Genomic DNA, 27,398 nt, shown 5'->3' with positions numbered 1-27,398 from the left:
GTTCATTTATTTGGCAAAACATATTTCTTTATAAAGAAAGAAATGGAGGGAAAGTTGCTATCTTCCCAATTACTTGAAAGCCTTTGCCTGGAGTGGTGAGAACTTCTGAGAAAAGTGGTGCCATCAGTTTGGGTGCCTTCAGTTGCCTCAGCTGGCTTAAATTTCAAGGGAGAGAACAGAGACCAGGGGCAGGGCAGGCTCTGGGGTTGCTGGAGTCAGAGGCTCAGTGATGTCTTCTGTGCTGGCCCTCCTCAGAGCGACAAGATGGTTGCAGTACTTCTAGGCATCACTTCTAGACACCACTATCTCCAAGGGAAAAAGGAAGGCCATCTTCAGCAGTGAGGAAGCCTTTTCAGAAACCCCTTGACACACTTCTTCCTTTGTCTCACTGGCCAGAAGGGGTCACATGTTCATTCCTGAGCCCATCCCTGGCAGGGGGACCTGGAAAGCATGATTAGGATATAGTCACCAGGTTCCGTCCTGAGCTGGGCTGGAGATTACCATTCTCTGATCCTGTGGGAAGGGCTGGCTTCCATCTGTAGCGCCCACTGCTCCCAGCACCCAGAGGAGCCAGCTGCGTTTTCACCTTCTGAATCTGCCTCTTTTCCAGTCCATCAGAACTACATTGGAAACGATGCCGAGAAGAGCCCCTTCTTCCTGTCCGTGACCCTCTCTGACCAAAACAATCAGCGTGTTCCTCAATACCGTGCGATCCTTTGGAGGAAAACAGTGAGTATCTGACCTGCCCCTGGAGTTTCAGCACCGCTCCAGAGTTTAATCAGTGTCGTTGTTGGCTTTTTTCCTACAAGGATTTTTGAGGGGGCCTATTGAGGATTATTCTCAGGAGAAACCTTGCTCTGAGTTTCACAGGAGAGACCTTCATGCTCTGAGTTGAACATCAGCTTTTCCTACGTAAGCCAGACATTACCTCCCCCTCAGTCTCTGCCCTCTGGGAATACAGGACTGTGTTAACCTTTGCTGTTACTGGTACTGAAAGTGATAAGCTGACTCACCTTCAACTAAAATAAATAAAATTTAGTGGAGTATAATACTCTAACACAGGCCCAGTCCCTGGGGGACCCCTGTTTCCACCAGCCAGTCTCAACCGCTGAATCAGCTGTGCTCCTAGGATTTCTTAGAGGCTTAGCTCCTTTCATCAGTATCACGAGGTAGAAAAGCAACCTGAGATTTAACAAATACCTGCTGCCCACGGTGGGCTCTGGACTGAGCTGAAAACAGACCCTTTCAACTCAAGGACACAGGTCTTTCTTTAGCACAGAAAGTTTTTCTATGTTCATTAGTGTTGCTTCTTTTCCTGTTCTGATTTTTTTTCTAGTAATTCTTATATTTGACCTCTGTCTTTCATCTTTTACCTTTTCTGCTTCTCTTGGTCTTTTTTTCTTTGCTTCTCAGAGAAACTTTTAGAGATAATATGGACCCTGGAAAGAGCAAAGCATTGGAGTTAAGCAAAGTAGGGTTAAAAAAAAAACCTCAGTAACAAGTTCATTGGGTTGGATTTGAGAAGATTTCTCATGCCCTCTGAGCCTCCACTTTCTTCTTTGTAAAGTAGGGAAAGTTCTGGGTTGTAGCTGATAGAATGATGAGTACTAACAAGACTACATTAAGTGAGATCTTAAAAATTTACCCAGTGTCCCAAGTCATCAAATCTTAAACTGGTTAGATGCCTGAAGGTTAAAACATTTTATTCTTGGATTGGTAAGTACAGCATATAATTTTACAAGCAATAAAACAAACCACACTTAGAAAATGTTAGTTCTCTTATTTGGTATTCCCACTTGATGGGTACCTTTGTTGAAATCCAGTATTTAAATAATCACATGCTGATTTTTGTCTCAGCTACATAGGATATCAAAATTGCTATGTAGATCTTTTTAGAAAAGACATAACAGAAACTTAAAAGAACAGCAATTTTTATACACATGTACACACTTTTGCACACATGCATACATATAGAGCAATAAAGTAGCAACTTCAAAAAGCCCAAAAAGAATTTCCAGTAACCACTACAAACTGTGGCTAGGAACTTCTCGTGATGATTAAAAATAGTAATAACAGTGAAATCTAACACTTACTGAGCACTTACTATATGCTAGCTAAGTCCTCCGAATACATAGGTGTTATTACAGTTTAGGGAGCTTAACCAACATGGCCAAGGCTACATGCCAGTAGGTGGCAGACCAGGCAGAACCCAGGGCCCATGCTGAGCTGTCATCACTGCCCCCAGTGAATCCTCATGTCATTCTTTGACTCGTGGGGTCACTCTCCCTAGACTGTGAGCTCCATGAAAGGAGGGGACTTAACTGCTTTGTCCTCAGTATCCTTAGCAGCAAGCCCAGTGCCTGGTACATAGGAGGAGCTCAAAAAATATCTGTTGAATATGTTAATGAGATGATTAATGACTAACGAAGTCCAGCTTAACCAGTGTACTCTATTGCTGCTATTTATATAAACATCTATGTTTCAGAAAATTTTAAGCAGGTTTAAGGTAAAAATCTGATATAAAATAAAGTTAGATCTTATGAATTATTTCCTGCACTTTTGGCCTTACCACTCCCCCCATGCCAGTGCAATTGGGGTCAGTTTCACCGTCAGCATGGCTGCTCTTGAACCAAGTTTGAATGACAGTTTTAGAAGAAAATGCTGGGGAACATGAGCCAGTTTTCCCCATGATCATCTCTTCTCCTTAGCTCCCTGCTGAGAAGTGAGGGTGCCTTCGTCCAAAGCTTCTTATCTTCTGCAGAAAAAGGCTGTTTTCTGTCCTCCTCCACTTATTTTATGCTTGCCTACTACAGTATTCCAGTCTCTTCTGGCTTAAACGTTTTCCTTGGATGACTGTCTCTTCTGGACAAATAATCAGCCTTTCGGATTTCTGTCCACTAACCCTGTTCCTCTTGAAAGTGATATTTGGGTACGAGAAGAGAGGGTTTCTGAGACCTCACAGTGGCCGGAGGTCCACCCAGGACCCTCTGGGTTCTTTCTGGTTTCTGTTGTAGAGGAGCAACCTCTGAGATGTAACTAATCTCTTGACTTTTAGGGGGGTCATTGGAGAGCGCCTGTCCGTGAAGTCCTTGTCCTGGCCACTTGCTCCTTGTAGTGAAGTCACCAAATGCATGAACCCTCTGACCTGATCCCAGGTCTCTGCGCCTTCTGGAAGTGCTCCAGCCTCTCCACCTGGGGCCAGAAGGGGAGGGGCCGGAGCCTTCATCTCCAATATCTAATCTTGTTGATCAGCCATGCCTGAAGCTACTGAGTTACTGCCCCTCAGGGTGTTCAAACAGGTTATACATGAACATCCTCTGGAAGGCCATGCCTGGGAAGTGAGCACTAGTCCAGGTGCCTCCAGGCCTTACCTTGATGTCCTTTCGGCCTCTCCACCCCACCCCCATCCAGGTCTGTCCCCAGGAGGCAGGCACCCAGGGCCCCAGGGCCTAACCCCTCCGCTTGCCTGTCTTCCTTCTTCCTTCCTTCCATCTCCCTTTCAGGAGCCAGGGGTCGTGCCACACTGGTGCTGCCTCCGCCTGGAATAAGACTTTCTCAATCCCGTCTTCTTCCCTCAGGAAGTAACTGTCCCTTCACCTTCTCGCTGGGAAGGTTGCCAGGTTCTGGGGAGGAAGAGTAGGGCACATGCAAGGGAAAGTTTTGCTGATTTTAATTTCCAAAGATAGTGTCTAGATTACCTTATAAGTTGTGTAAGCGCTTGAAGGAGATTAAGACAGAGAATGATATGGGAGGCTGCCAAAGCAAGCTCCTCCAGGGAGGTCTCCTGAGGAGCTGATGTTCAAGAGACCCAGAGGATGCAAGGGAACTGGCCACGTAGAGAGTTGGGGGAGGGGCGGGGGACAGTCAGAAGGAACAGGAGCCTTCTGGGACGACTCTTGGATGGTGAGAGAAGTCAGGGAGGTGGGATTGAGACCTGGGACCACCGTGGAATTAGATAGGATGGGCAGAAGGAGCATTCGACCCCCTCTGAGTAGTGCCAGCGCCCAAATCCAGAACTCTTCTCTCAGCCCTGAATCTTGCAGGGCTGGGTAGGTGTTCGCTGCCCACTGCAGAGCAGTGAGGAGCTGAACACTTCAAAGCAGGATGTCAGCATGGGGATGAGTTACTGAGCCCGTGCTGGCCCAGGGCCAGTGCTGGAGGCTGTGGGGAATCCAAAGATGCAGGTGACTCAGTGCTCCCTCCCTCTTCCCTTGAGCTCACATTCTCCAGTTTAACAGAAACACAGCTAAATGTATAAACCCTGCTCGAAACTGTCTCACGCATCTCTGGATGTGTTCCTTCCAAACGCAAAGGAAAAAAATGATTCACCCTTGTAAAAATTCCATCCAGACAATACAGCAAGTAAAACAGGAGAGGATCAAAATTGAAGTACTCAGAGATAATCACTGCAGTGTTCTTCTTGACATCACACACATACACACACACACACACACACACACACCCAGGCTAGGTAAATGGGTTGATGTTGACACGCATGCACGTATCCTCCTGTGCTCACTTAGTATAGCCGGATATGCACTTGTACTTGACTTTCCTTGTGCGTTTGTTCCACTGAAAACATAGACTGGAAGGTGTTTTTTCTTGGAGAGTGACCCTGGAAAGCCACAAAACAAAGCTGATGGAGAAGAAGAGCTTTACTTCTTTGTCGTGAAGAAAAATACAGTCACAATCCCATGAGCCCTGGGCTTCACATCTGTGTTGGCAGCTCATGGTGATGTTACCAGCATCCAGGCTGGGCTGAATCCTCCCTCCCTATTCCATGGTGCTGTACTTGGTCACTTCAATCATGCCTGACTCTGTGACCCCCCGTGGACTGTAGCCCACCAGGCTCCTCTGTCCATGGGATTCTCCAGGCAAGAATATTGGAGTGGGTTGCCATTTCCTCCCCCAGGATATCTTCTTGACCCACGGATAGAAGCCGTGTCTCCTGCATCTCCTGCACTGGCAGGCGGACTCTTCTACAGTTAAAAAGGGAATTTTACATGTGGACCATGTCATAATCTCTTTCACTAAATAAACATGTAGTATAAATCCTTTGCAAATTATTAATCTGTTCAGTTCAGTTCAGTTTAGTCACTCAGTCATGTCTGACTCTTTGCGACCGCATGGACTACAGCACACCAGGCCTCCCTGTCCATCATCAACTCCCGGAGTTTACCCAAACTCATGTCTATTGAGTTGGCGATGCCATCTAACCATCTCATCCTCTGTCATCCCCTTCTCCTCCTGCCCTCAATCTTTCCCAGCATCAGCGTCCTTTCAAATGAGTCAGCTCTTTGCATCAGGTAGCCAAAGTTGAAGTTGAAAGTTTCAGCTTCAACATCAGTCCTTCCAATGAACACCCAGGACTGATCTCCTTTAGGATGGACTGGTTAGATCTCCTTGCAGTCCAAGGGACTCTCAAGAGTCTTCTCCAACACCACAGTTCAAAAGCATCAATTCTTCGGCACTCAGCTTTCTTCACAGTCCAACTCTCACATCCATACATGACTACTGAAAAATCATAACCTTGACTAGACAGACCTTTGTTGGCAAAGTAATGTCTCTGCTTTTGAATATGCTGTCTAGGTTGGTCATAACTTTCCTTTCAAGGGGTAAGCGTCTTTTAATTGCATGGCTGCAATCACCACCTGCAGTGATTTTGGAGCCCAAAAAAATAAAGTCTGACACTGTTTCCACTGTTTCCCCATCTATTTCCCATGAAATGATGGGACCAGATGTCATGATCCTTGTTTTCTGAATGTTGAGCTTTAAGCCAACTTTTTCCTCTCTCTTTCACTTTCATCAAGAGGCTCTTTAGTCCTTCACTTTCTGCCGTAAGGGTGGTGTCATCTGCATATCTGAGGTTATTGATATTTCTCCCGGCAATCTTGATTCCAGCTTGTGTTTCTTCCAGTCCAGCGTTTCTCATGATGTACTCTGCATATAAGTTAAATAAGCAGGGTGACAATATACAGCCTTGACGTACACCTTTTCCTATTTGGAACCAGTCTGTTAGTTCCATGTCCAGTTCTAACTGTTGCTTCCTGACCTGCATACAGATTTCTCAAGAGGCAAGTCAGGTGGTCTGGTATTCCCATCTCCTTCAGAATTTTCCATAGTTTATTGTGATCCACACAGTCAAAGACTTTGGCATAGTCAGTAAAGCAGAAATAGATGTTTTTCTGGAACTCTCTTGCTTTTTCCATGATCCAGTGGATGTTGGCAATTTGATCTCTGGTTCCTCTGCCTCTTCTAAAACCAGCTTGAACATCTGGAAGTTCATGGTTCATGTATTTTGAAGCCTGGCTTGGAGAATTTTGAGCATTACTTTGCTAGCGTGTGAGATGAGTGCAATTGTATGGTAGTTTGAGTATTCTTTGGCATTGCCTTTCTTTGGGGTTGGAATGAAAACTGACCTTTTCCAGTCCTGTGGCCACTGCTGAGTTTTCCAAATTTGCTGGCATATTGAGTGCAGCACTTTAAAGCATCATCTTTCAGGATTTGAAATAGCTCAAATCCTCTACTAGCTCTATCACCTCCACTAGCTTTGTTCGTAGTGATGCTTCCTAAGGCCCTTGACTTCACAGTCCAGGATGTCTGGCTCTAGGTGAGCGATCACACCATCATGATCATCTGGGTCATGAAGATCTTTATGGACAGTTCTCCTGTGTATTCTTGCCACCTCTTCTTAATATCTTCTGCTTCTGTTAGGTCCATGCCATTTCTGTCCTTTACTGAGCCCATCTTTGCATGAAATGTTCCCTTGGTATCTCTAATTTTCTTGAAGAGATCGCTAGTCTTTCCCATTCTCTTATTTTCCTCTATTTCTTTGCACTGACCACTGAGGAAGGCTTTCTTATCTCTCTTTGCTATTCTTTGGAACGCTGCATTCAAACGGGTATTTCTTTCCTTTTCTCCTTTGCTTTTCACTTCTCTTCTTTTCATAGCTATTTGTAAGGCTTCCTCAGATAGCCATTTTGCTTTTTTGCATTTTTTTTTTCTTGGGGATGATCTTGATCCCTGTCTCCTGTACAATGTCACGAACCTCCATCCATAGTTCATCAGGCACTCTGTCTATCAGATCTAGTCCCTTAAATCTATTTCTCACTGCTACTGTATAATCGTCTGTAGCTATTCCCTGGTGGCTCAGACAGTAAAGTGTCTGCCTGCAATGCGGGATACCTGGGTTCGATCCCTGGGTTGGGAAGATCCCCTGGAGAAGGAAATGGCAACCCACTCCAGTTCTCTTGCCTAGAAAATTCCATGGATGGAGGAGCCTGGTGGGCTATAGTCCACGGGGTCACAAAGAGTCGGACATGACTGAGCAACTTCACGATGACTGTATAATCATAAGGAATTTGATTTAGGTCATACCTGAATGGTCTAGTGGTTCTCCCTGCTTTCTTCAATTTAAGTCTGAATTTGGCAATAAGGAGTTCATGATCTTAGCCACAGTCAGCTCCCGGTCTTGTTTTTGTTGACTATATAGAGCTTCTCCATCTTTGGCTGCAAAGAATATAATCAATCTGATTTCAGTGTTGGCCATCTGTTGATGTCCATGTGTAGTGTCTTCTGTTGTGTTGTTGGAAGGGGGTGTTTTCTATGACCAGTGTGTTCTCTTGGCAAAACTCTATTAGCCTTTGCCCTGCTTCATTCTGTACTCCAAGGCCAAATTTGCCTGTTACTCCAGGTATTTCTTGACTTCGTACTTTTGCGTTCCAGTCCCCTATAATGAAAAGGACATCTTTTTTGGGTGTTAGTTCTAAAAGATCTTGTAGGTCTTCATAGAACCATTCAACTTCAGCTTCTTCAGCATTACTGTTTGGGGCATAGACTTGGATTACCGTGATATTGAATGGTTTGCCTTGGAAACAAAGAGAGATCATTCTGTCATTTTTGAGATTGCATCCAAGTACTGCATTTCAGACTCTTTTGTTGACCAGGATGGCTACGCCATTTCTTCTAAGGGATTCCTGCCTGCAGTAGTAGATATAATGGTCATCTGAGTTAAATTCACCCATTCCAGTCCATTTTAGTTTGTTGATTCCTAGAATGTCAATGTTCACTCTTGCCATCTCCTATTTGACTACTTCCAATTTGCCTTGATTCATGGGCCTAACATTCCAGGTTCCTATGCATTATTGCTGTTTACAGCATTGGACCTTGCTTCTATCACCAGCCACATCCACAACTGGGTGTTGTTTTTGCTTTGGCTCCGTCCCTTCATTCTTTCTGGAATTATTTCTATTTCTCCACTGATCTCCAGTAGCATATTGGGCACCTACTGATCTGGGGAGTTCCTCTTTCAGTGGCCTATCTTTTTGCTTTTTCATACTGTTCATGGGATTCTCAAGGCAAGAATACTGAAGTGGTTTGCCATTCCCTTCTCCAGTGGACCACATTTTGTCAGAACTCTCCACAATGACCCGTCCGTCTTGGGTGGCCCTACACGGCATGGCTTAGTTTCATTGAGTTAGACAAGGCTGTGGTCCATGTGATCAGATTAACTAGTTTTCTGTGATTGTGGTTTCAGTCTGTCTTCCCTCTGATACCCTCTCTCAGCACGTACTGTCTTACTGGGGTTTCTCTTACCTTGGATGTGGGGTATCTCCTCATGGCCTTCGCTCCTGACCTTGGACGTTGCGTATCTCCTCTCAGTCACTTACTGCTCCAGCGCCACGGAGCCGCCACTTTTGAGAGATTATAAAGAGGCTAGCCTCATCTGTCCTGGGTGCTTAGATGTGGGACTGAGCCATTCAGGCAAGCCCTCCTTCAGTCCCTTTCCTTCAGCCAGTATTGACTGAGTACTTTCTATGAGATAGTCACAGTGGGTACTCATTCAGAGAGGAGGAAACAGACTTTAAATAAGTAAACACAGAAAAATATCGAAGTATACATTATGAAAACTCAGAAAGAGCCAGGCGATTTCTAGTTTGAAAAGTTTTTGACCTGGAGGAATCATATTTGCGTCCTATTGAACACATAGAGACTGTCTTCTTATTCTGATCTTTGAGGCTGATCCAGTCCTTGGCTCAGAGGCCAAACCCCTTCTCTGGTTTAGGCAGCTTATCTGCTCATTACAATGCCAGAGACACCTGAGACCAGCAGTCCAGATGCTTAAAGCGTAAGTGCCTAGGGGTTGGAAGGATGGGGGTGTTGTTGAGCCAGTGCTGTTGAGCCTAATTAAGAATTTTTCCAACGTAGGATACATTTATTCATATATGTGCTGCTTGAAGAAACGTGAACAAGACTAGACATGGGTTTCTTTTATGTGACGAGGTAAGACTCTTCCAGGGATGGAGATTGCCAAGCTTCTCATTGGTTTGCTGTTTTGACTTTCTAGGGTACTCAGAAAATATGCCTTCCCTACAGCCCCACGAAAACACTTTCTGTGAAGTCCATCTTAAGGTGAGTACGTGTGTGCAGAAACCCAATAGCAGGCTCTCATAAATGGGTTTTATCCTATGAGCATTCTGATGTCAGCTTACTATTTCCCTGGGCCTTGGCTATATACTAGACATTTTGCTAAGCACTTGGCACACAGTACCTAATTCAGTAGTCACAGTAACCCTGTAGGGCAGGTAGTATACTATTATCCCATTTTATAGATGAGGAAATGGAGGCCTAAGAGGACAAAGCCACAGCTGGTATGTAGTGGAACTGAGGCTCAAGTCCAGGTCTGGCTGGTTCTGAAATTTGCTGTCAAGCATTTCTGTCCTGCATGTGTTGCCCGTTTCTTTCCTGCACGTGTGCAAATACTTTGATTTTGTGAAGAAAATCAAGAAATATTTTTTCCTTTCATTTTTCTTGTTGGAAATAGAAACTCAGATGTCAGCAAATGCTTCTCAGAGAAGAACGTGCTTCACCAAACAGAAAGCTAAATGAATGGAAGGAACTGCTCACTGCTCAGCACTCAACTGCTTCTCATGCCCCCACCTTTCCACCTCCCTCTGTTCTTTCCCCCATGTCGGGTGTTAGCCTCCCCTTGGCAATGCGGCCACTCAGATCAGCCTGGTGCTTTGTCACCAGCTAAGATGTTACAGTAACAGTAGCTTCTGTTTGTCAGGCACTGGGCTGAATGTTTTATAAGCATTGTTTTAGGAAATCTGTAAGTTGACTCTATAAAGTGGATCTATTATTACCACCTATTACCACTACTCTACATAGGAGGAATTGGAGCTTCAGAGAGGTGAAGGGATTTGACAGATATCTCACAGCTGGTAAACCACAGTGCTTGGATTTAAACCTAGATCCATGTGACTCCAGGGCTTGGGCTATCAACCACTAATGTCACACACTAGTCCTGTGTGACTCTGAGAGCTTATCCTGGTGGCCTGGTAGTTTAGTTTCTATTCATCTGCAGCCAGGTGGTGGTCGGAAATGGTATTTTCCATGTTCCCATCTATTACTGTTACTTGGCAGCATGTCTGTTACAGTGATGAACCTGACTGTCCATTAGTGATTGCAACTGGCTGATGAAAGGGTCCTAAGATTAACAAGTAAAACATTTGTACCTTGTTTTCAAGCTTGATTTTTGTCTTTGAATTGTAGACCTTCTCCCCTCTGCGATAGGCCCCCTGGTTTTTCTCCTGGCCAGTCTGAAGCCCTAGCTAAGAATGAATCCATGGAGAGGTTAACCTTTTTGTTGAGCACTGAAGTATCTTGCTGCTTCTAAATCTGAACTTTAAGAGTCATACTTTGAATTATATTGGCCTAAATTTCTGAAAATCCTTTTATTTTCTTCTTCTAAAATGGTGCTTCTCCAGCTCCTTTCTTCTGTATATTTAAAGACTGGGGATTTCAATGAATTTTAATTTCATTTAGTTATCTGAGGAGACCTTCACTTTTCGGCCCACCACTCAGCCAGAGCAAGCTGCAGCAAGAAAGTATTTTAAAGTTGCAAAGATTAAAATTTCTACAGTTGCTGCCAATGGAAAAAAAGATTTTCTCTGTTACAATCATCAACTTGAAAACTTAAAAATTAAAATATACATACTATTGGGTCGGATAAGCTGAGTTCAAATCTTGGCTTCATGACTTAACAGCTTTGTTATCCTTAACTAGTTCTTTAACTACTGAGCCTCAATTTCCTCATCCTTAATGTGAGGATAAAATAGTACTTGCCTCATGGAGATTGAATGAGATAATCCACATGAAATATTTAGCAGGGTGCCTGGCATATAGTAAATGCTCTGTAAATATAGCTATTATCTTTACCTTTTATTTACAGATATGAGGATTCTTGCTGAAGAAGTCAGGGATCATTTTGTTCAGTTACCTTGTTTTGCCCTAGAGGAACTTAGCTCAAGAAAATTCAAGTTGCTTGGTTAAAGCAAAATGTAAAAGAATAATCTTGTTAAGAACAACCGTTTGCCCTTAGTGAGAGAGGAATTACCAAAGGAAGAAAAACATGTCAGGTCATCTTAATTACATTTCATCTTATCATTCATTACTATGTAAATGTCAGTGAATCTCTTTTTTGGTAAATAGAAGTAAGAATCATGGAGATTAGCTAGGGTTGCCTATAGCAGGTGCTCCCCACTTCTCCCTTCTCTCTGTGAGAGTGCTCCGGGGCAGCCTCCGAGGTTGGTTACTCAGGTATGTTCCTTCATTGATCGCTCCTTGTTGACTTCTACCTCCTTTGGCCCCTCTAGGAATCCAGCTATGATCTTCTAGGGTATAATACTTAGCTCTGCTGAGGATCTAAGACTGGCTCCACATTATTTAAGTTTCTACCACACTGCGGCTCACTCTGTCCATTCTATTTCAGTGCCATGAATCTGGACAAATTCGAGAAAGGCCCCAGGGAAATTTTTCACCCTGAGATACAAAAGGTAACCCAGAACTTTGTGCTTCATAATTGTATAATGTGGTCACAGTGTTAGAAGTGACAAATTATCAGTGATTCTTAGCCTAGGATCCCAACCAGAATCACCAGTGGTTCTCATCATGAAGAACTTCCCACCTGAGAGTCCAATGGGAACTGAGATGGAGGCTAGGAGTCTGTCGTTTTCAGAAATTCAGAGGATAGCAGGTGTCCAGAAAGCTGTCCTGTTTTCTTAGGACTTACTGTTAAAGGAAATCAGTCTGCCTTGGGAGAAAAATGTTTAGTCATAATCAAAATAATGGTCCATCAGAAAAATGGCAACTAGACTTTTGTCTCACAGTTGCAATCAATTTCGCTTCTAAATTCTCCCCTTGAAACTCATAAATGCAGCCATCACTAACAGTGTGACAGTTCTGTGTCAGAGCTGAGCTTCAAGGAGCTGGCATGCCAGGCAGGGTGATATGGGAAGAGGCTGGAGAGGCAGCCTGGCTGGGTTCTGTCCAGGAGGCAGCAGGCAGCCAGTAGAATCATCCTGCAGAGGAAAATCTGAAAACGAGATATAGCAACCTTCTGCCTATTTAGGTCATACCTCTATGCCTGTTTTCACCAAAGACACTGTCACACTCTCCCTTTCACTCATGAGCTTCCCTTCCATCCTCTGTGTGTGTGTGTGTGTGTGCATGTGTGTGTGTAAAACTTACCAGCAGTAGTTGCCCTGTTGTGATCAGGTGTCTGTAGGCTTCCCTTAGGAAGCTTGAGCAACCAGCTTCCAGCATAGGGGAAAGAGTTCTGACAAATCACTGGATCCAAAAAGTACCCAGTAAAAGTAAACATTAGCTTAAAAATGGAATATTTTGACGTGGAGAAAAGTGGTGTCAGTGACAGTAGATGAAGCTTGGCTTTCACAGAAAGTCAACATAAAATGATCACCATTCATCCTGACTTAACCTTTTGAACTTCATTTGACAGGACTTGCTGGTCCTTGAAGAACAAGAGGTAAGTAGTGTTGCGAGATGCCGGGTCCTGCTACCCCACCTTGATGTTTGTCAGTGAGCTTCCCCTTCACCAGGAACACAGCCTTTCCCCCTGGACACACCTCTCCGTGGATTTGCACAGCGAGTCTCTTATCACTGAAAGACTTGACTGACATATTTTCTCCGGTGTATTTCAGAATTTTCTGTGCAGCTAGCCATAAAGATAGAGAAACAATCAAGCTGCTTAAATCTGCTTGGAATCATTCAAATGTTAATCCCATGGTCAGGGTGAGGAATGAGGTTTTCATTTTCGTTCAATTAAAGCTAAGGTACTCTGTTAGCACATTCAGAATGCCGTATCATGTGCATGTTTCCATTCCCTGTTGTCCCACTTAAAAAAGAATATGTTAGGTTTTACAACTGCATGACTAACATAGAGAAATATCTGAAATACTATCACTCAACTGTTGAGTAGTTACTCGATGAGTGTGTGTACACTGTTCCTGTTGGTAAACGGCGGTATCACCTGTCCAGTCGCTGAGGCCAGACTTGGAAACATCCTTAATACCTCCTGTCTCTCACACCCCATCTAATCCATCAGCACATTCCGATGACACTGTTTCAAAACATAGCCCTGACTCACATGCTTCTCAGTGCTTCCACCACCACTCTAGTCCACCAGCCCCACCATCTCCCACCTGGATTCTGCAGAGCCTCTTGCTCTTCTGCCTGCTTCCTCTCTTGTCCTCTCTTCTAGTTTTCATAGAGCATCCAAACATGGTAAGCCATCTGCTCCCTTTGTTCAGAACTCACTGGCTTCCGATTCCCCTCAGATGAAGCCCAAGGTCCTCCCTGCAGCCTGCTAGGGCCTGTGTAATAAGGCCATCCCCTGCTCCACCCTCGGCTCCACACTAGCCCCGGGCCTCCTGCTTCCACGTCTGCAGGAAGCCTGCTGCTCCCACTGCAGGGATGCTCGTCCCAGACGTTGCCTGGGTCACACCCTCTCTTGATTGGCATCTCTGCTCAGGGAGGACGTCCCGGCCCCTTAACTAAAATATCTCTTACCCACTGCCCTTCTAACTGGTTTGTTGATCTTCTTGACACATGGATTCCATTTATTCAGTTTTTATCTGTTGCCCCCACTAGAACAGGGACTCTTCCATTGTTCTTCCCTGCTGCATCCTCAGAGCCTAGAATAGCACATACAGAGGACACAGAGTAGATATTTGGTTGGATATGTGAATCATTCATGGACTGAGTGAATAATGAAATCGTATGATGCCACTGAAAGAAATGAGGTAGATCTTTATTTACTGACAGGGAAAGATTTCCACAACACAGTACTTACCGAAGAAAAACAACTTGTGGGGCAATACAGTATAAGCCTAGTTGTTTCTATAGGCAAAGATTTCTATGTATATTCATTCATTCCTTGATTCAACAAATGTTTACTGACCTCTGACTGTGGGTGTACCGTGTACTATTTGAGGCGCTGGGGATACATTGATGAAGAACGCAAGGTCCCTTCTTCATGGAGCTAGAGTCTGCTGGGCTAAGACAAACTAAGCAAGAAAATAAACAAACATAAACACAGTCCTACTGACAATTCCAAGAGCTTTGGGGAAAGTAAGCAAGGTAGTAACACAGCATAAGAAGTAGCTTTTACCCACTGGCCAAACAGAGGTTTCTCTGAGGCAGCGACACCTCATGATTCCTGAACATGGCGATGTAAAGTCAAAGAAGGAGGCCGAGCGGCTGCCCCCACATTGTTGGCAGGAGTCGCCGTGGGCAGGTTAGTGGAAGTGTCGGGCAGGATGTGGCAGAGAATGGGCAAAAGGAGACATGCACATTGTAATCTACATGTTATCCATGTACAATCATGCTTGTTGCTGAAGAATCCATGAACTCCATGTGCAACTTGTAAAAGGCAAAAGATAAAAGTCATACGCATTTCTGGTGAACATTTGAAAAATGCAGAAATGAACAAAAGATATAAGGAAAATATCACCTAAAATCACAGAGAAAACTAGTATTGGTAGAATATCACATTTTGATATATATTTGCTGTATTTTATCTAAGATTAGGGTTATACCATGTATAGTTTTTAGGCTTCCCTCATGTCTCAGCAGTAAAGAATCTGCCTGCAGTACAGGAGCCATTGGAGATGTGAGTTTGATCCCTGGGTCAGGAAGATCCCCTGGAGGAGAGCATGGCAACGCACTCCAGTCTTCTTATCTGGAGAGTCCCATGGACAGAGGAGCCTGGAGGGCTACAGTCCATAGAGTCACAAAGAATTGGACATGACTGAAGCAACTTAGCACGCATGCATGTATAGTTTTTATGTCTCAGAATTACTAATTCATAAATATTTATTGCACACCCACATAGTACATGCCCCTGCCCTTTGTGACAAACAATACAGAAATGTATCCGTGGAAAACAGGAAGGAGCTTCTCTGGTGGCTCAGATGGTAAAGAATCTGCCTGCAATGAAGGAGAACTGGGTTCAGTCTTGGGTTGGGAAGATCCCCTGGAGAAGGGAATGGTTACCCACTCCAGTGTTCTTGCCAGGAGAATTCCATGAACAGAGGAGCTTGGCAGGCTGCAGTCCATAGGATCACAAAGCGTCAGATACGACTAAGCAACTAAGAACACATGCACGTCAGCGGGAAACACGAATGCTCCCCCACTTCACCACTTCCACCCTCTCTTGAAGAACCCCTGTTTGCTGTTTGGTTTATTCTCTCATACTTGTCTTTGGACCTGCCAAATTTTGAAAAAGGAGTAACTCATCTCTTTATTTCTCATTTTTATTTCCTGACTAAGGGCATATTTGCTAGCAGCAACAAGGGTACTCGTTATAATGTACTTGAAGAGGTGTGACTAGTGATCAGCATCCTTCATAGCCTCCCTGCGAGCTGTGTGGCCAAGGCACTCTTCTTTAATCCCACCCACTTCTTGAATTTATCCCAGTTCCTCCCAATTATAGTGATAATCAGCTGCAAAGATGAGCAGGGAAAAAATGAACAATACTAGTGATGTTTCTGAAAGGTTAGCTATTTGGTAGAGTGTTGTTGGTGTCCTGAAATCCATTGTATAGCGAGCCTCCTCTCCCCCTGGCAAGAGAAAACATGGTGTCCCAGGCAAACAGGCATGGAGGGGTTGACAGACGTGTAGGAACATGTGAAACACAGAAATATGGAGGCACAGCCCAGACAAGAGTAACGAGGAGCTGAGGGTATGCAGTTCTGATTTAAGACATCATATCTTGATTCCAAAATATTCTTTTGGAATCAGTAGGGCTTGTTGTTCAGTCGCTTAGTCATGTCCGACTCTTTGTGACCCCATGGAATGCAGCACAGCAGGCTTCCCTGTCCTTCACCAGCTCCCAGAGCTTGCTCAAACTCATGTCCTTTGAGTTGGTGATGCCATCCAACCATCTCATCTCTGTCATCCCCATTTCCTCCTTTATTCTTTCCTCTCACACTTCACTTTCCTCAGAAGAAATATAATTCCTAGCATACTATTAATTCCCCAAAACATGACTATACGTTGGTTTATAATCATGTTGAGTTTTGTCTCATAAAATTTGGAACTTAAAAACGTAAAGTCCCATACAAGTAGGAATTACAAATATGACCTTATTTCTATGGTGAGTATCTGAGCAGGACCGAAGTCCTGAGAAAACCAGTTCCCACGATTCCCTCCACCAGTCACCTCCCTCCAGGAGCCCAGGTATGGTCTTGAGACTTTGCACTCCCAGCCATCCCTCAAGGCCCCCTGCTGCAAGTAGCAGCCAGCCTCATGAAGCACTGATGACAGCAAGTTCAACGCTGCTAAAATGTGACCCGTGATGGTCAGGTAGTCCCAAGTCAAGTGATGCCCTCCTCAAATAGCCCCTCATAAAAGCTATCTCCTCCAGAAATACAGTGCATTCTGTTCAGTGATACCTTGATTTCTGGAGATAGGAGACAACCCTGTTAGTCATTGACATCATTTGGGAAGCCCTGGAAACAAAATTACCTAAATGAGACTCTGTAATTTCAAGTACTTACCAAGACCTTGCAATACCAGTCTTTTGGGAGCCTCCACCTGAAGTGGAGGCTGAAGTGATGCTGAAGCTGAAACTCCAATATTTTGGCCATCTGATACAAAGAACTGACTCACTGGAAAATACCCTGATGCTGGGAAAGTGAAGGCAGGAGGAAAAGGGGATGACAGAGGATGAGATGGTTGGATGGCATCACCAACTCAATGGACATGAGTTTCAACTCCAGGAGTTGGTGATGACCAGGGAGGCCTGGCATGCAGCAGTCCATGGGGTTGCAAAGAGTCAGACACGACTGAGTGACTGAACTGAACTGAAGTAAACTGAACTTGAAGTGGGTGGGGTCCTCTCAGCAAGGATGCTGGTGCCAATGACAGAGCAGCCCCAGAAAAACTTTCCAAAGCTTCAGCCAGTGATCAGGCAGCAATGGGCCCTATTTCTGCTTGTAACTCTCAGCTTCACTCAACTCAAAACCATCCTGAGAAGACTGTGGCCCTGTGTTGAAAAGAGCACTGCATCGCAAGTCAGGACTCCCAACCTCCAGCTCCAGTCCTGCCCTCACTTAGTCTCAGGCTTGGGCACATCTCGTCTTCCCTGGGCTTCAGTTGTCCTGTCTGTAAAGTGAAAGCGTGGATTCATTGGAGCACAGGGCTGTTAGTTCATGGCTCATTGTTTCAGTCATTGACCCAATACTTCTTCCCTTGGCTTACTAGCTGTCAGCCCAGCTGGACATGACCCTGAGCTGGTTGCTTCTGCAGGTTGGTTCCTCCAGTCCAGTGATTCTCAGACAGGGGTCCCTGGGCCAGCAGCATCAGCATCACCTGTGGACTTGTCACAAATACAGATTCTTGGACCTTACCCCAGACCTGTGGGATTGGAGGCCCTGGGGATGGGGCCAGCAATCTTTATTTTAACAAGCCACCCAGCTGATACTGATACCTGTTCAAGTTTGAGAACCACTGCTTTAATCTCTGTGCTGTTATTCTAAGAAGATTATCTGTCAGACCCCAAACCACTGTAGGTGCTTGTTAAGGGACCACTGAGAGTGGAAAAGGTGCCAGAGTCATAGAGACATATGATTGCTATCATCATTCCCAAAAACAGAGAGAAGAGCTACAAAAAAGATAGAACCCCAAAGTGACAGAGATCCTTGAAAAAATCCCAAGAAATTTACCAAAAATAGGTTTATATGGAAGAGGTGGAGGCAACTTGTGGAAAATAAGTTGTATCTGACCACTTGTGTTTCTTTTCTCATTTATTACACACACAGTTGTTCATGAATATTTATTAACCCTCTCCAAAATACCCAGCACGGTAGTGGGCCCTGGAGATTCCACAGAGAGCAAGATATGTACCATCCCTCCTTCATGGGACTTAAGTTCTAGTGGTGCGTGCGTGCTCAGTTGCTTCAGTCACATCCTACTCTTCACAACTGCCAGGCTTAGACTGCCAGGCTTCTCTGTCCATGGGATTCTCCAGGCAAGAATACTGGAGTGGGTTGCCATGCCCCACTCCAGGGGATCTTCCTGACCAAGGGATCAAACCCAGGTCTTTTTCATCTCTAGCACTGCAGGCAGATTCTTTACCACTGAGCCTCCAGAGAAGCCCAAGTTCTAGTGGTAGAAACAGACAAATATGCAAGTTCAATAAAAAGAATTACAGAGTGTGAATAGATGTATTAAGATGATAAACAAAGTACCATGAAGGAGAATAACAGTGCTGGGAGGGTGACCATGTTGGAGGTCAGGAAGTCCTCTCTGGATTGACGTGTGAGCTGAGGCCACATGGTGGGCAAGAGCCCTGGGTGAGGCACCATCCTGAAAGCTACCTCCCTCTTCCTCACTCTACAGAGAAAACCACTAGATAGAAAATTATTACTACTGATGGGTATGCATCTGTCCCTCAGATGTACTGGGGACAGAAGAATGTTTAGAAGTACAGCCTTAGCCCCTTAGCTTTTCAGAGTTTGAATGCTCCCAGACCAGCCATCCTGAATTCTGTGCTCTGCCTTGGCCCATCCACCTCTGACCCATTGGCAATACTCTGTTGTTGTTTAGTCACTAAGTTGTGTCGACTCTTTGCAGTCCCGTGAACTTTAGCCCACCTGGCTCCTCTGTCCATGAGACTTTCCAGGCAAGAATGCTGGAGTGGGTTGCTATTTCCTTTTCCAGGGGAACACCCTGATGGAGAAATGGGCTAAACCTCTCTAAATTTGGTCTTTCCCTAGATGACTTGAGAGATCCCCTGCAAAGGCTTGGGAAGGAGAAAAGTAGGTTAGGTTCTGCCAAAGGCTGGGTTCACCCTGATTGCTTCCCAGGCCTCAGGAGTGAAGTGGCTTGCATTAAAAATCCAAGTGGGGTATAGTTTCATTTTTGGAGACTAGGGTTATTAATTTTTTGATATTAATTTTCTTTTAATACCAAATCACTATAATATTGTGTCATTTTTAAACATTTTAATCTTATTGTATTCCATTCCCTAGCTGTTTCCAACGGAAACAATCTACAAGGCTAGTTTTTCTACAATCTCAAGGCCAAGTCTACTTCCCAAGGCCAAGTCTACCCATGGGCTTAGGCCTTTGCCTAAGCCCATGACAGGTTGGAGAAGAGGAATCAAAAATAGCCTTTCCTCTTCCGCCTAAGAATTGTGCTCTTTCTCTAGGGCCTATTTTCCAGAAGCAGACCCCTGAGTTCAGAAACGATCTCTGTGAGGTCAAATGGCAGAGGCATCAAAGGATTGCCTTTTTCCCAATATGGTCAGCAATATTTTACTCACCTTTGTTCTTTGTTGGCTGCTTATCTGGCAACTGAGAATCCCCTCATCAGACAGCCTTGCAAAAGTTGATCTTTTCCAACCTCAGATTTTTGTTTTAATTATGCAATACTTCAGGCACACAAAAAAAGCATAGACTATAATATGATGAAGACCTACGAACCTATTACTCAGTTTAAGAAAAAATTATATGAAAAACACAGTTGCAGTACTTCCGTGGTGGCCTAGTGGTTAGGATTCTGGGCTTTCACTGTGGTGACCCAGGTTCAGTTCTGGGTCAGGAAAAATTCTGCAAGGCAAGTGGTGCAGCCAAAAAATAAATAAATACAGTTGAGCTCCCTGATCCTATTCTCTCTTCCCTGTAGAAGCTGCCATCTTGCATTTGGTTTTTATCACTCCCACAGGATCTGATTTTAATCCTACATTTAATGTTGAGGATAGTAGACTGAACATTTGTACTGGCTACTTCTTGATTGCCTTTTTCTCCCCACATCTGTTTTGTGACTTCTTGAGATTAAATAGCTTTAGGAATCGGGGCAAATGAGCTTTTAGACTACATTGTCTTCAGTTTCCATTTCTATTTCTAAAAGAGCCCACGAGTTTTTAGCCTCAGATTGTGGGGTTAAATTTTGAATCAGCCTGAGCTCTCTGCTAGCTGGGTTCCAGACTGCCACTGCTGGGCTAATCAGAGCGTGGTGCCAGTCCTGTGAGCTCCTGGGGTCTGTTTACTTTGAGCACTGTTTTGCTGCAGAATGGACCTGACATCCTGCAGGCTCCCTTGGTAATGAAATTTCCAGTGAACTCACAGAAGAATACAGGATTTCCTCATAAGCTATAAAAATCTATAAAAATCAACAAATAATTGTTGTTAATCTGGGTCAAAATTGAGGTGGAGGGGAGGAAGTAATCTAGCAAGTAGCCACTGAGGTCACTGTAGGGTCCCTAAATAATGACCAGCACATCTCGTAACTGTGTCTGCTTTGATGAGAAAATTAAATCCAGTGCCTTTTGTTGTCTCATTGTAAGGGCTCTGTGAATTTCAAGTTTGGGGTTCTTTTTGCCAAAGATGGCCAGCTCACAGATGATGACATGTTCAGCAATGGTGAGTGTCTCCCCCTTTTTCTAACAGAAACCCTGCCCCGCCTCATTGCAATTTAGATGATTGCGACTCATCTTACCTGCTCAGTCTTTAATGCAAAGAAACAGCCAGTAGTTTTTATGAAGTTGGAGGGTAAATTTTCAGAGTAAATTCGGTAGGACACGTTTGCCCAGTTTCGTTCATTTGACAAATATTCATTGGTCACTGAATCTGTGCCAGGCACTGGCATGGGGGATTCAGTGTGACTGAAAATTACATGGGGATTTGTTATCTCAGGAGCAACGAGGAAATTTTTCTCTGGGATTTTTATGCTTAAGAGAATTAGAAAATGGCCCTCTTTTCCTGTTATTTAGCACTTTTCGTATTCAAGACCTGTTCTTTATTAATAGGAATAGTAATGATGTTTTCCTTCTGCATTACTAGATCCTTGTGACCCCAGCCTGGCAGCATTCAGGTTGCTTAGACTGACTCTAGTTTTTCCTTCCCTCAGATTCTGGGAACTGTGGGCCCCTTGCACAGTCTCCAGAAGAGGGAATGTCCGTGGAGCCTAGTTAATCTTCAAAGGATTTCAGTACATAGCTAGAAACTAGGACCTTGTGGACACTGCACTTTGTTCACACTTGACCTCTTCTTACAGAAATCGGAAGTGACGCTTTTCAAAAATTTTTAAATCTGCTGGGTGACACCATCACTCTCAAGGGCTGGACAGGCTACCGTGGTGGTCTGGACACCAAAAGTAAGCTTGCCTCCTCCTCCATTCTGCTGTGTTTTGTAGAAGTTTCGTTTGCCAGCCTCATCTGAATTTGAATTTATAGCCAGGGTGGAGTATGCTGTCTTCTAACTGTACAGCATTTCTGGGTTTTTTCTTGTGCTTGCACTTCTGTCATTTTATCTGCTCTTCACAGCCAGTCCTGGAGGTAAGCCAGGCAGGTGATGTGAAGCTGACTGGCCTAAATTTGATAAACTTCAAATCAGGTATCCTGAGCCTCTGGGGGCCTCATCTCTCCACCAGCCCATGCTGAAGTCACTTCACAGATTCTGAATACGGGAAGGTCAGGCAGTTTGTGAGGGCTGTCCTGAGAGTACCTTAACTGGTGGATGCTGGGACAAAGTATTCAGGCCCAGTGGTCAGGCCCAGCTTCCCATCCCCATGACTCCCCCAACAAGCTCTGTGTGCCCATGGTCACTCCTGGAGTCCATCAGCCTCATTTCCCTTTCCTGGGATAATCTGATAGACACCCTTAGAAGTTAGATACTACTTTTATCTCTATTTGCAAATTTTAAGAAACTGAGGCTCAGAGAAAGGTGAGGTAATGTGTCAGAAGGAACATAGCTAATGAGAACTCGAATCTGAGTCTGCCCAACTCCAAACCCCGTGCTATTAGTCACTATACAATGCTGCCAGGGATATAGCTCCTTTTGTTTTATGGACATGATAATTACTTGTATGTCATCTTGTGTTCACTTTGGCCTAGACACCAGTAGTAACTAGAAGGCAAGGAGTTGTAACATGCTGTCCTTTGGGGCTCAGACTTCTCATGATCTCTTCTGCGCTAAGCAAGGCATGAATGAGACAGCAAGAGAGCTTAGAGGGGGATGAAGAGGCCCCCATGTGGGCAGTAGCCTTGCCTCAGCTGGAGAGGGATCCGTACTGTTGCCTCCACTCAGGTGGATGATCATAGGATCTTTGGAATGTGCTAACTGTGCTGTATTCCTCTAGCCTGCAAATAAAGACTGTTTCCTTATGGCCTCAGAATTCCCTGTGCCCACTAAATGCGTATTGTATTTTACAGATGACACCACAGGGATTCATTCTGTTTATACCATCTACCAAGGGCATGAGATCATGTTTCATGTTTCTACCATGTTGCCGTATTCCAAAGAAAACAAACAGCAGGTACGTGTGAACACGCAGAACACCCAGCGGTGACCTCAGTGTGGAGAGCACATTGCTGACTTTATAGAACCAGAGACTGTGGATGTTCATACACGAGCCGAATTTCAGGACCAGTTTGGGGATGTTGTTTCCAGTCTGTTTGCTTGCAGTTTCATCAAGGCTTAGGAAGAACTACCCTCACTGGTGCTGGCCCCTTCAGGAGATAAAGGCTCAGACAGTCATGTACCTGTGTGTCTGTGTGACCATGTGTGTGTGTGCCTGTGTGTGAGTGTGGCTTTCTAGACCCCTGACAGACGGTTTTGCATATACACATCCTGTGACTTCTCTCCACGTGCCTGTGTCTTGTCAAAATGATTGCAAGGATTTTTTCAGGTTAATGCAGGAGGTTAACACTGACCATTTCCCCAATGGCCTGTGCCCCATTGCGGAAAAAACTACTTAAGAACACTCTGCCCACTGCAGAGATTAGCCGTTTCCAAGAGAAAACTTGCCCATTTGATGAAATCTAGATATAACAAAGATACATGGTGCTGGTTTATTAAGGATTTGGGGGGTTCCATTTACCTTTGTATGAGATTCTTATCCCTTTTTTACACATTGAAGGCATCTGTGTAAGTAAATATCACAAACATAAATCAACAGTTGTTCAGCAAAGATTTGTGAGAAATGTGAACCTAGAGCCAGTATGTGAGGGCTAAAAGGGCTTTTTTCTAAACACTTATAATCCTTATTTCAATGAGACTCCAGTAGGAGAAAGACACAAAGCCGATCGTTGGGCTAAAAAGTGATGTTATGATGATGAGACATAGCGATGCTTTGGGGACATGCAGGTGGTGGGCTCAGGAAGAGCTAGTTCTGTTTGATGGTTTGGGGCCTGGAATAAGGAGCTGGTGGATTGTCTTACAGGCAGTAGAGACCCTCTGGAGAATTTAAGCTTGCTCTGATGTTAGAAGGCTAGCTGGTAAGGGACAGGCATAAGCAGGAAGTGCCTCGGCCCAGTAAGCTTGCTTAAGTGTCTAAGAGTTCCTTTCTTCCCTTGTGTGGCTGAGGTGACCTATATTATCACTACTAGGCTCCACCTCTCAGGAGCTGAAGCTCTTAGGATCCTGGGTTCACATGGAGAAGAGAGATCAAGCTGACCCTCCCACACACCGTGAATTATGTTGACCTCTTACATCTCAACAATGATAGGGAAACAATTCCACTGAAATATTTCATAACCCTCCTCCTCCCCCAACCCTGACCTTTTCAGCCCCGTACATTCACCAAAATAGCCTCTGTCCTGTGACAAATGATGGCATTAGCCGGAGACAGGAGGAATGAATGCGACAGTTCAACCTTTGCCCAACTCCAGACTTTAACCTTATCTTTTTGAAAGGGGCTGTTAGCATATTAAGAGAAAACAGGCTCACCAGGAGCACTGAAATGTTCCCAGATGAATTGATGTGTTCAACATCTTGGCTGGATCTGTGGGTAGTGCTTGGGCCTTCCACTTGCCCAGCATCAGTAGATGTGAAGAAAATCACAACTATGAAACTTGTCTCTATTACCAGAAAGATAAAGCAGTGGGGAAGAGAGCCAAAGAAGTGCAGAATGACAGTGAACCTTCTTGGTGCAGAGAAGGACCAGTAACCACAAGCCTCTCTCTGTACCTGCCATGGTCTCTTTGGGGCCTAAGGTAACAGTCAGAAAATCTTGGTGATTCATAAGATCGGTGGCTCTTTGATCTCCTAACATCTAAAACACTAGTGGAACAGTCTGAGCCACATCCCAAATCTGATGTAAAGAAACAAACTTTCACAAAGATTTTGTAGATTTTGGCTTTACAATAACTCCTTCATCTCTATCTTCTATCACCGAAGTAAACCACAGTGGGGGCAAGGAAAGGGGTATTGATATTTGTCTTTCTGGGGCTTATCTTCTCCCTAACATCTGTGGTGTCCTTGCCCCTAACACCCAGTCTCCCAGTGCTCCAGAACCTGACTGTAGCTTTCAGGACCAGATAAAAGCACAGGCTTTGTGTCAGCCCTGGGCCCAGCCCAGCTCTGCCTCAAGGTGGCTCTGAGATCCTGGACTCATTGTGTTTGATGACAGCCCCAGGGCTCAGTTCTTAGCTCCTTTCTCTTCTCTTTCTACACTCACAAACCCATTTATATCCCAGCCCATGCCACAGACACCCAAACTTACATCTCCAGCCAGCCTAGGGGGAACTCCAGACCAAATATGCAGCCTTCTTGACACCTCCCCTGGGCTCAGCGTCTCACACCCAGTCTGTCCAAAGCTGAATTCCCTACTCTCCTCCAGACCTCTTCCTCCCAAAGTCTTTCTTATCTCTGATGATGGCTCTTCTGCTGTTCCAGTGTCTGGGGCAAAATGACCTTAGAATCATTCTTGATTCCTGTCTTTCCTTCTCATCCCATATTCAGTTTGTCAGGAAATCCTGTGGGCTCGACCTTCAGGTGACACCTGAGCTTTTGTCACACTTCAGTTACCATGCTGAATAAATTCCTCTCCAGCCTCCCTGGTGCCCTGACAGTGTTTCTCAATCCACTGGCCAGAGTGATCCTTAAAAATGCATGTCTGCCTCTTCCCAAACCCCTAGTGCCTTCCTCTTCACTCAGAGTCAAAGCCAGATCCTTAGAGTGGCTGAAGGCCCCTAGTGACCTCCATACCTCTCTGGTCCCCTCACCCACTGCTCTTCTGGTTTCCTCCCTTCCAGTCACATCGTCTTCTTTTCCTGTCCCAAGTCACCAGATACTGCTCCACGTCATGGCTTTAAGTTGCCCTTCCTTCTGCCCAGAACTCTCTCCTACCTGGTATCCTCTGGCTGACTCACTCACCACTCTCAGATCCACCCAAGTGCCAGCTGCTAAAATGACCCCATGACTGAATTAAAGCCACAACCCACCCAACCCCAGCGCCCCCAGGCCCCTGCACGGCTCCTGTTCCTCCATGGCACACATTGTCACCTAACATTACGCATATTATTTAGAACACTTGTTTACGTTTACTATGTAATTTCTGTGCCTACTGCTAGAGTATATGTCCCATGAAGGCAGGAATTTTGTCTGTTTTGTTCCTGGTATAGAGTAGAAGCTAAATAATTACTTTTAAATATATATATAAAAGCTTTTTTGAGACATATTTCATATTCCATTCACTTTACCCACTTAAGTATGTTCACATGGTTATTCAACTATTCAACCACAGTCAATTTTAGAGTATTTCATTACCCCGAAGAGAAATCTCTCATGGCTTTGCCATCATTTCCCACTCCCCCCTGCATAGCCTCTGGTAACTAGCAACCTGCTTTTTCTTTCAATTTGCCTATTCTGGATACTTTGTATAAATGGAATCAGGTCGTATGTGGTCTTTTGTAACTAGCTTCTTGCACTTGGCATGTTTTCAAGGTTTGTCCATGTTGTAGCCTGTAGCTGTATTTCATCCCTTTTTATTGCAGAATAATTTCCTATTTTATAGATACATTTTGTTTATCCATTCATCAATTGATGGATCAGCACTTATTTATTTTCATTTTAACATAAAGTTTACAATTTTAACCACTTCTGAATTGATAGTTCAATGGCATTAATTCCATTAAGTGCATTGTTGTGCAGTCATCACCACGGTCCATCTTCAGAACTTCATCATCTTCTCAAACCGAAAGCCGGTACCCATTAATCAGTAAATCCACATTCCTCCCTCCCCCAGCCCCTGGCAACCACCGCACTCCTCTCTGTCTTTATGAATTTGATCATTCTAGGAATCTCATGTAAGTGGAATCATACATCTTTCCTATTTGTCTGGCTTATTTCGCTATCACAGTGTCCTCAGGGGTCGTTCATATTGTACCATGTGTCAGAATTTCTTTCGTGTTTAAGGCTGAGTGGTATTCCACATTTTTATACCACATTTTCTTTATCCATTCATCATTGGTAGATGCTTGAGTCATTTCCACCTTTCAGCTATTATCAATACAGCTGCTAAGAGCATTGGTGTACGAATATTTGCTTGAGTTTCTGCTTTCAATTTTGGGAGAATATACCCAAAACTGGAATTGCTGGATCATGTGGTAGTTCTGTGTTTAATTTTTTGAATATTTTTCCCAGCAGTGGCTCTGTTTTACATTCCCACCACCCAGCAATGCATGAGCTCCAATTTCTCCACATTTGTAACAACGCTTGTTATTTGAGTTGTTTTAAAATAGCTATTCTGATGGGTGTGAGTTGATATCTCATTGTGCTTTTTACTTGCATTTCTCTAATCATTAGTGATATTGAGCATCTTTTGTGTTTATTATCCATCTGTATATTTTCTTTAAAGCATTGTGTATTCAAGTCCTGTACTTATATTTTAATCACATTATTTGGGGTTTTTGTTGTTGAGTTGTAGGAGTTCTTTATATATGACTGAATATATGACTTGTAAATATTTCTCCCATTCTTTGGGCTGCCTTTTTACTTTGTTGATAGTATCCTTTAATGTAAACAGAAGTTTTAAATTTTAACATAGTCAAATTTATGTATTTTTTCTTTCATTGGCTATGCCTTTAGTGTCATATCTAAGAAGTAATTGCCAAAAATCTTCTTGAATTGAACTGAAGTAAAATTATCAGAGCATCTCTAATCCTTAGTTTTGTCACTTGCAAAATGAGAGTAATATCTAATATGAGTCAGGTAGAAATCCTGTTCTCAGGAGCTTACAGTGTAAAATAGGGCACACATGAGGGACCCATGGAGAAAAGTGAATCATTCTCCTTGGCCAGTTATGCAAAGGTC

General features: G+C 44.2%; 1 protein-coding gene across 7 annotated transcripts in view; it reads left to right on the top strand.

Annotated features, from left to right (window-relative positions):
- The window catches only part of GARNL3 (GTPase activating Rap/RanGAP domain like 3), a 166,437-nt gene that overhangs the window by 93,715 nt on the left and 45,324 nt on the right, over nucleotides 1-27,398 (top strand). For all 7 annotated transcript variants that reach the window (XM_060411779.1, XM_027966433.2, XM_060411782.1 and 4 more), the window contains 7 exons: nucleotides 611-729; nucleotides 9,347-9,411; nucleotides 11,774-11,837; nucleotides 12,800-12,826; nucleotides 20,651-20,726; nucleotides 21,361-21,459; nucleotides 22,517-22,620. In XM_060411779.1, the coding sequence (XP_060267762.1) occupies nucleotides 611-729; nucleotides 9,347-9,411; nucleotides 11,774-11,837; nucleotides 12,800-12,826; nucleotides 20,651-20,726; nucleotides 21,361-21,459; nucleotides 22,517-22,620 (554 nt within the window). The remainder of the gene's footprint in view (nucleotides 1-610; nucleotides 730-9,346; nucleotides 9,412-11,773; nucleotides 11,838-12,799; nucleotides 12,827-20,650; nucleotides 20,727-21,360; nucleotides 21,460-22,516; nucleotides 22,621-27,398) is intronic.

Source organism: Ovis aries, chromosome 3 (assembly GCF_016772045.2).
Source record: "Ovis aries strain OAR_USU_Benz2616 breed Rambouillet chromosome 3, ARS-UI_Ramb_v3.0, whole genome shotgun sequence".
NCBI lineage: Eukaryota > Metazoa > Chordata > Mammalia > Artiodactyla > Bovidae > Ovis > Ovis aries.
Note: the sequence above shows the minus strand (reverse complement) of the source record. Positions and strands in the feature narration are given on the sequence as shown.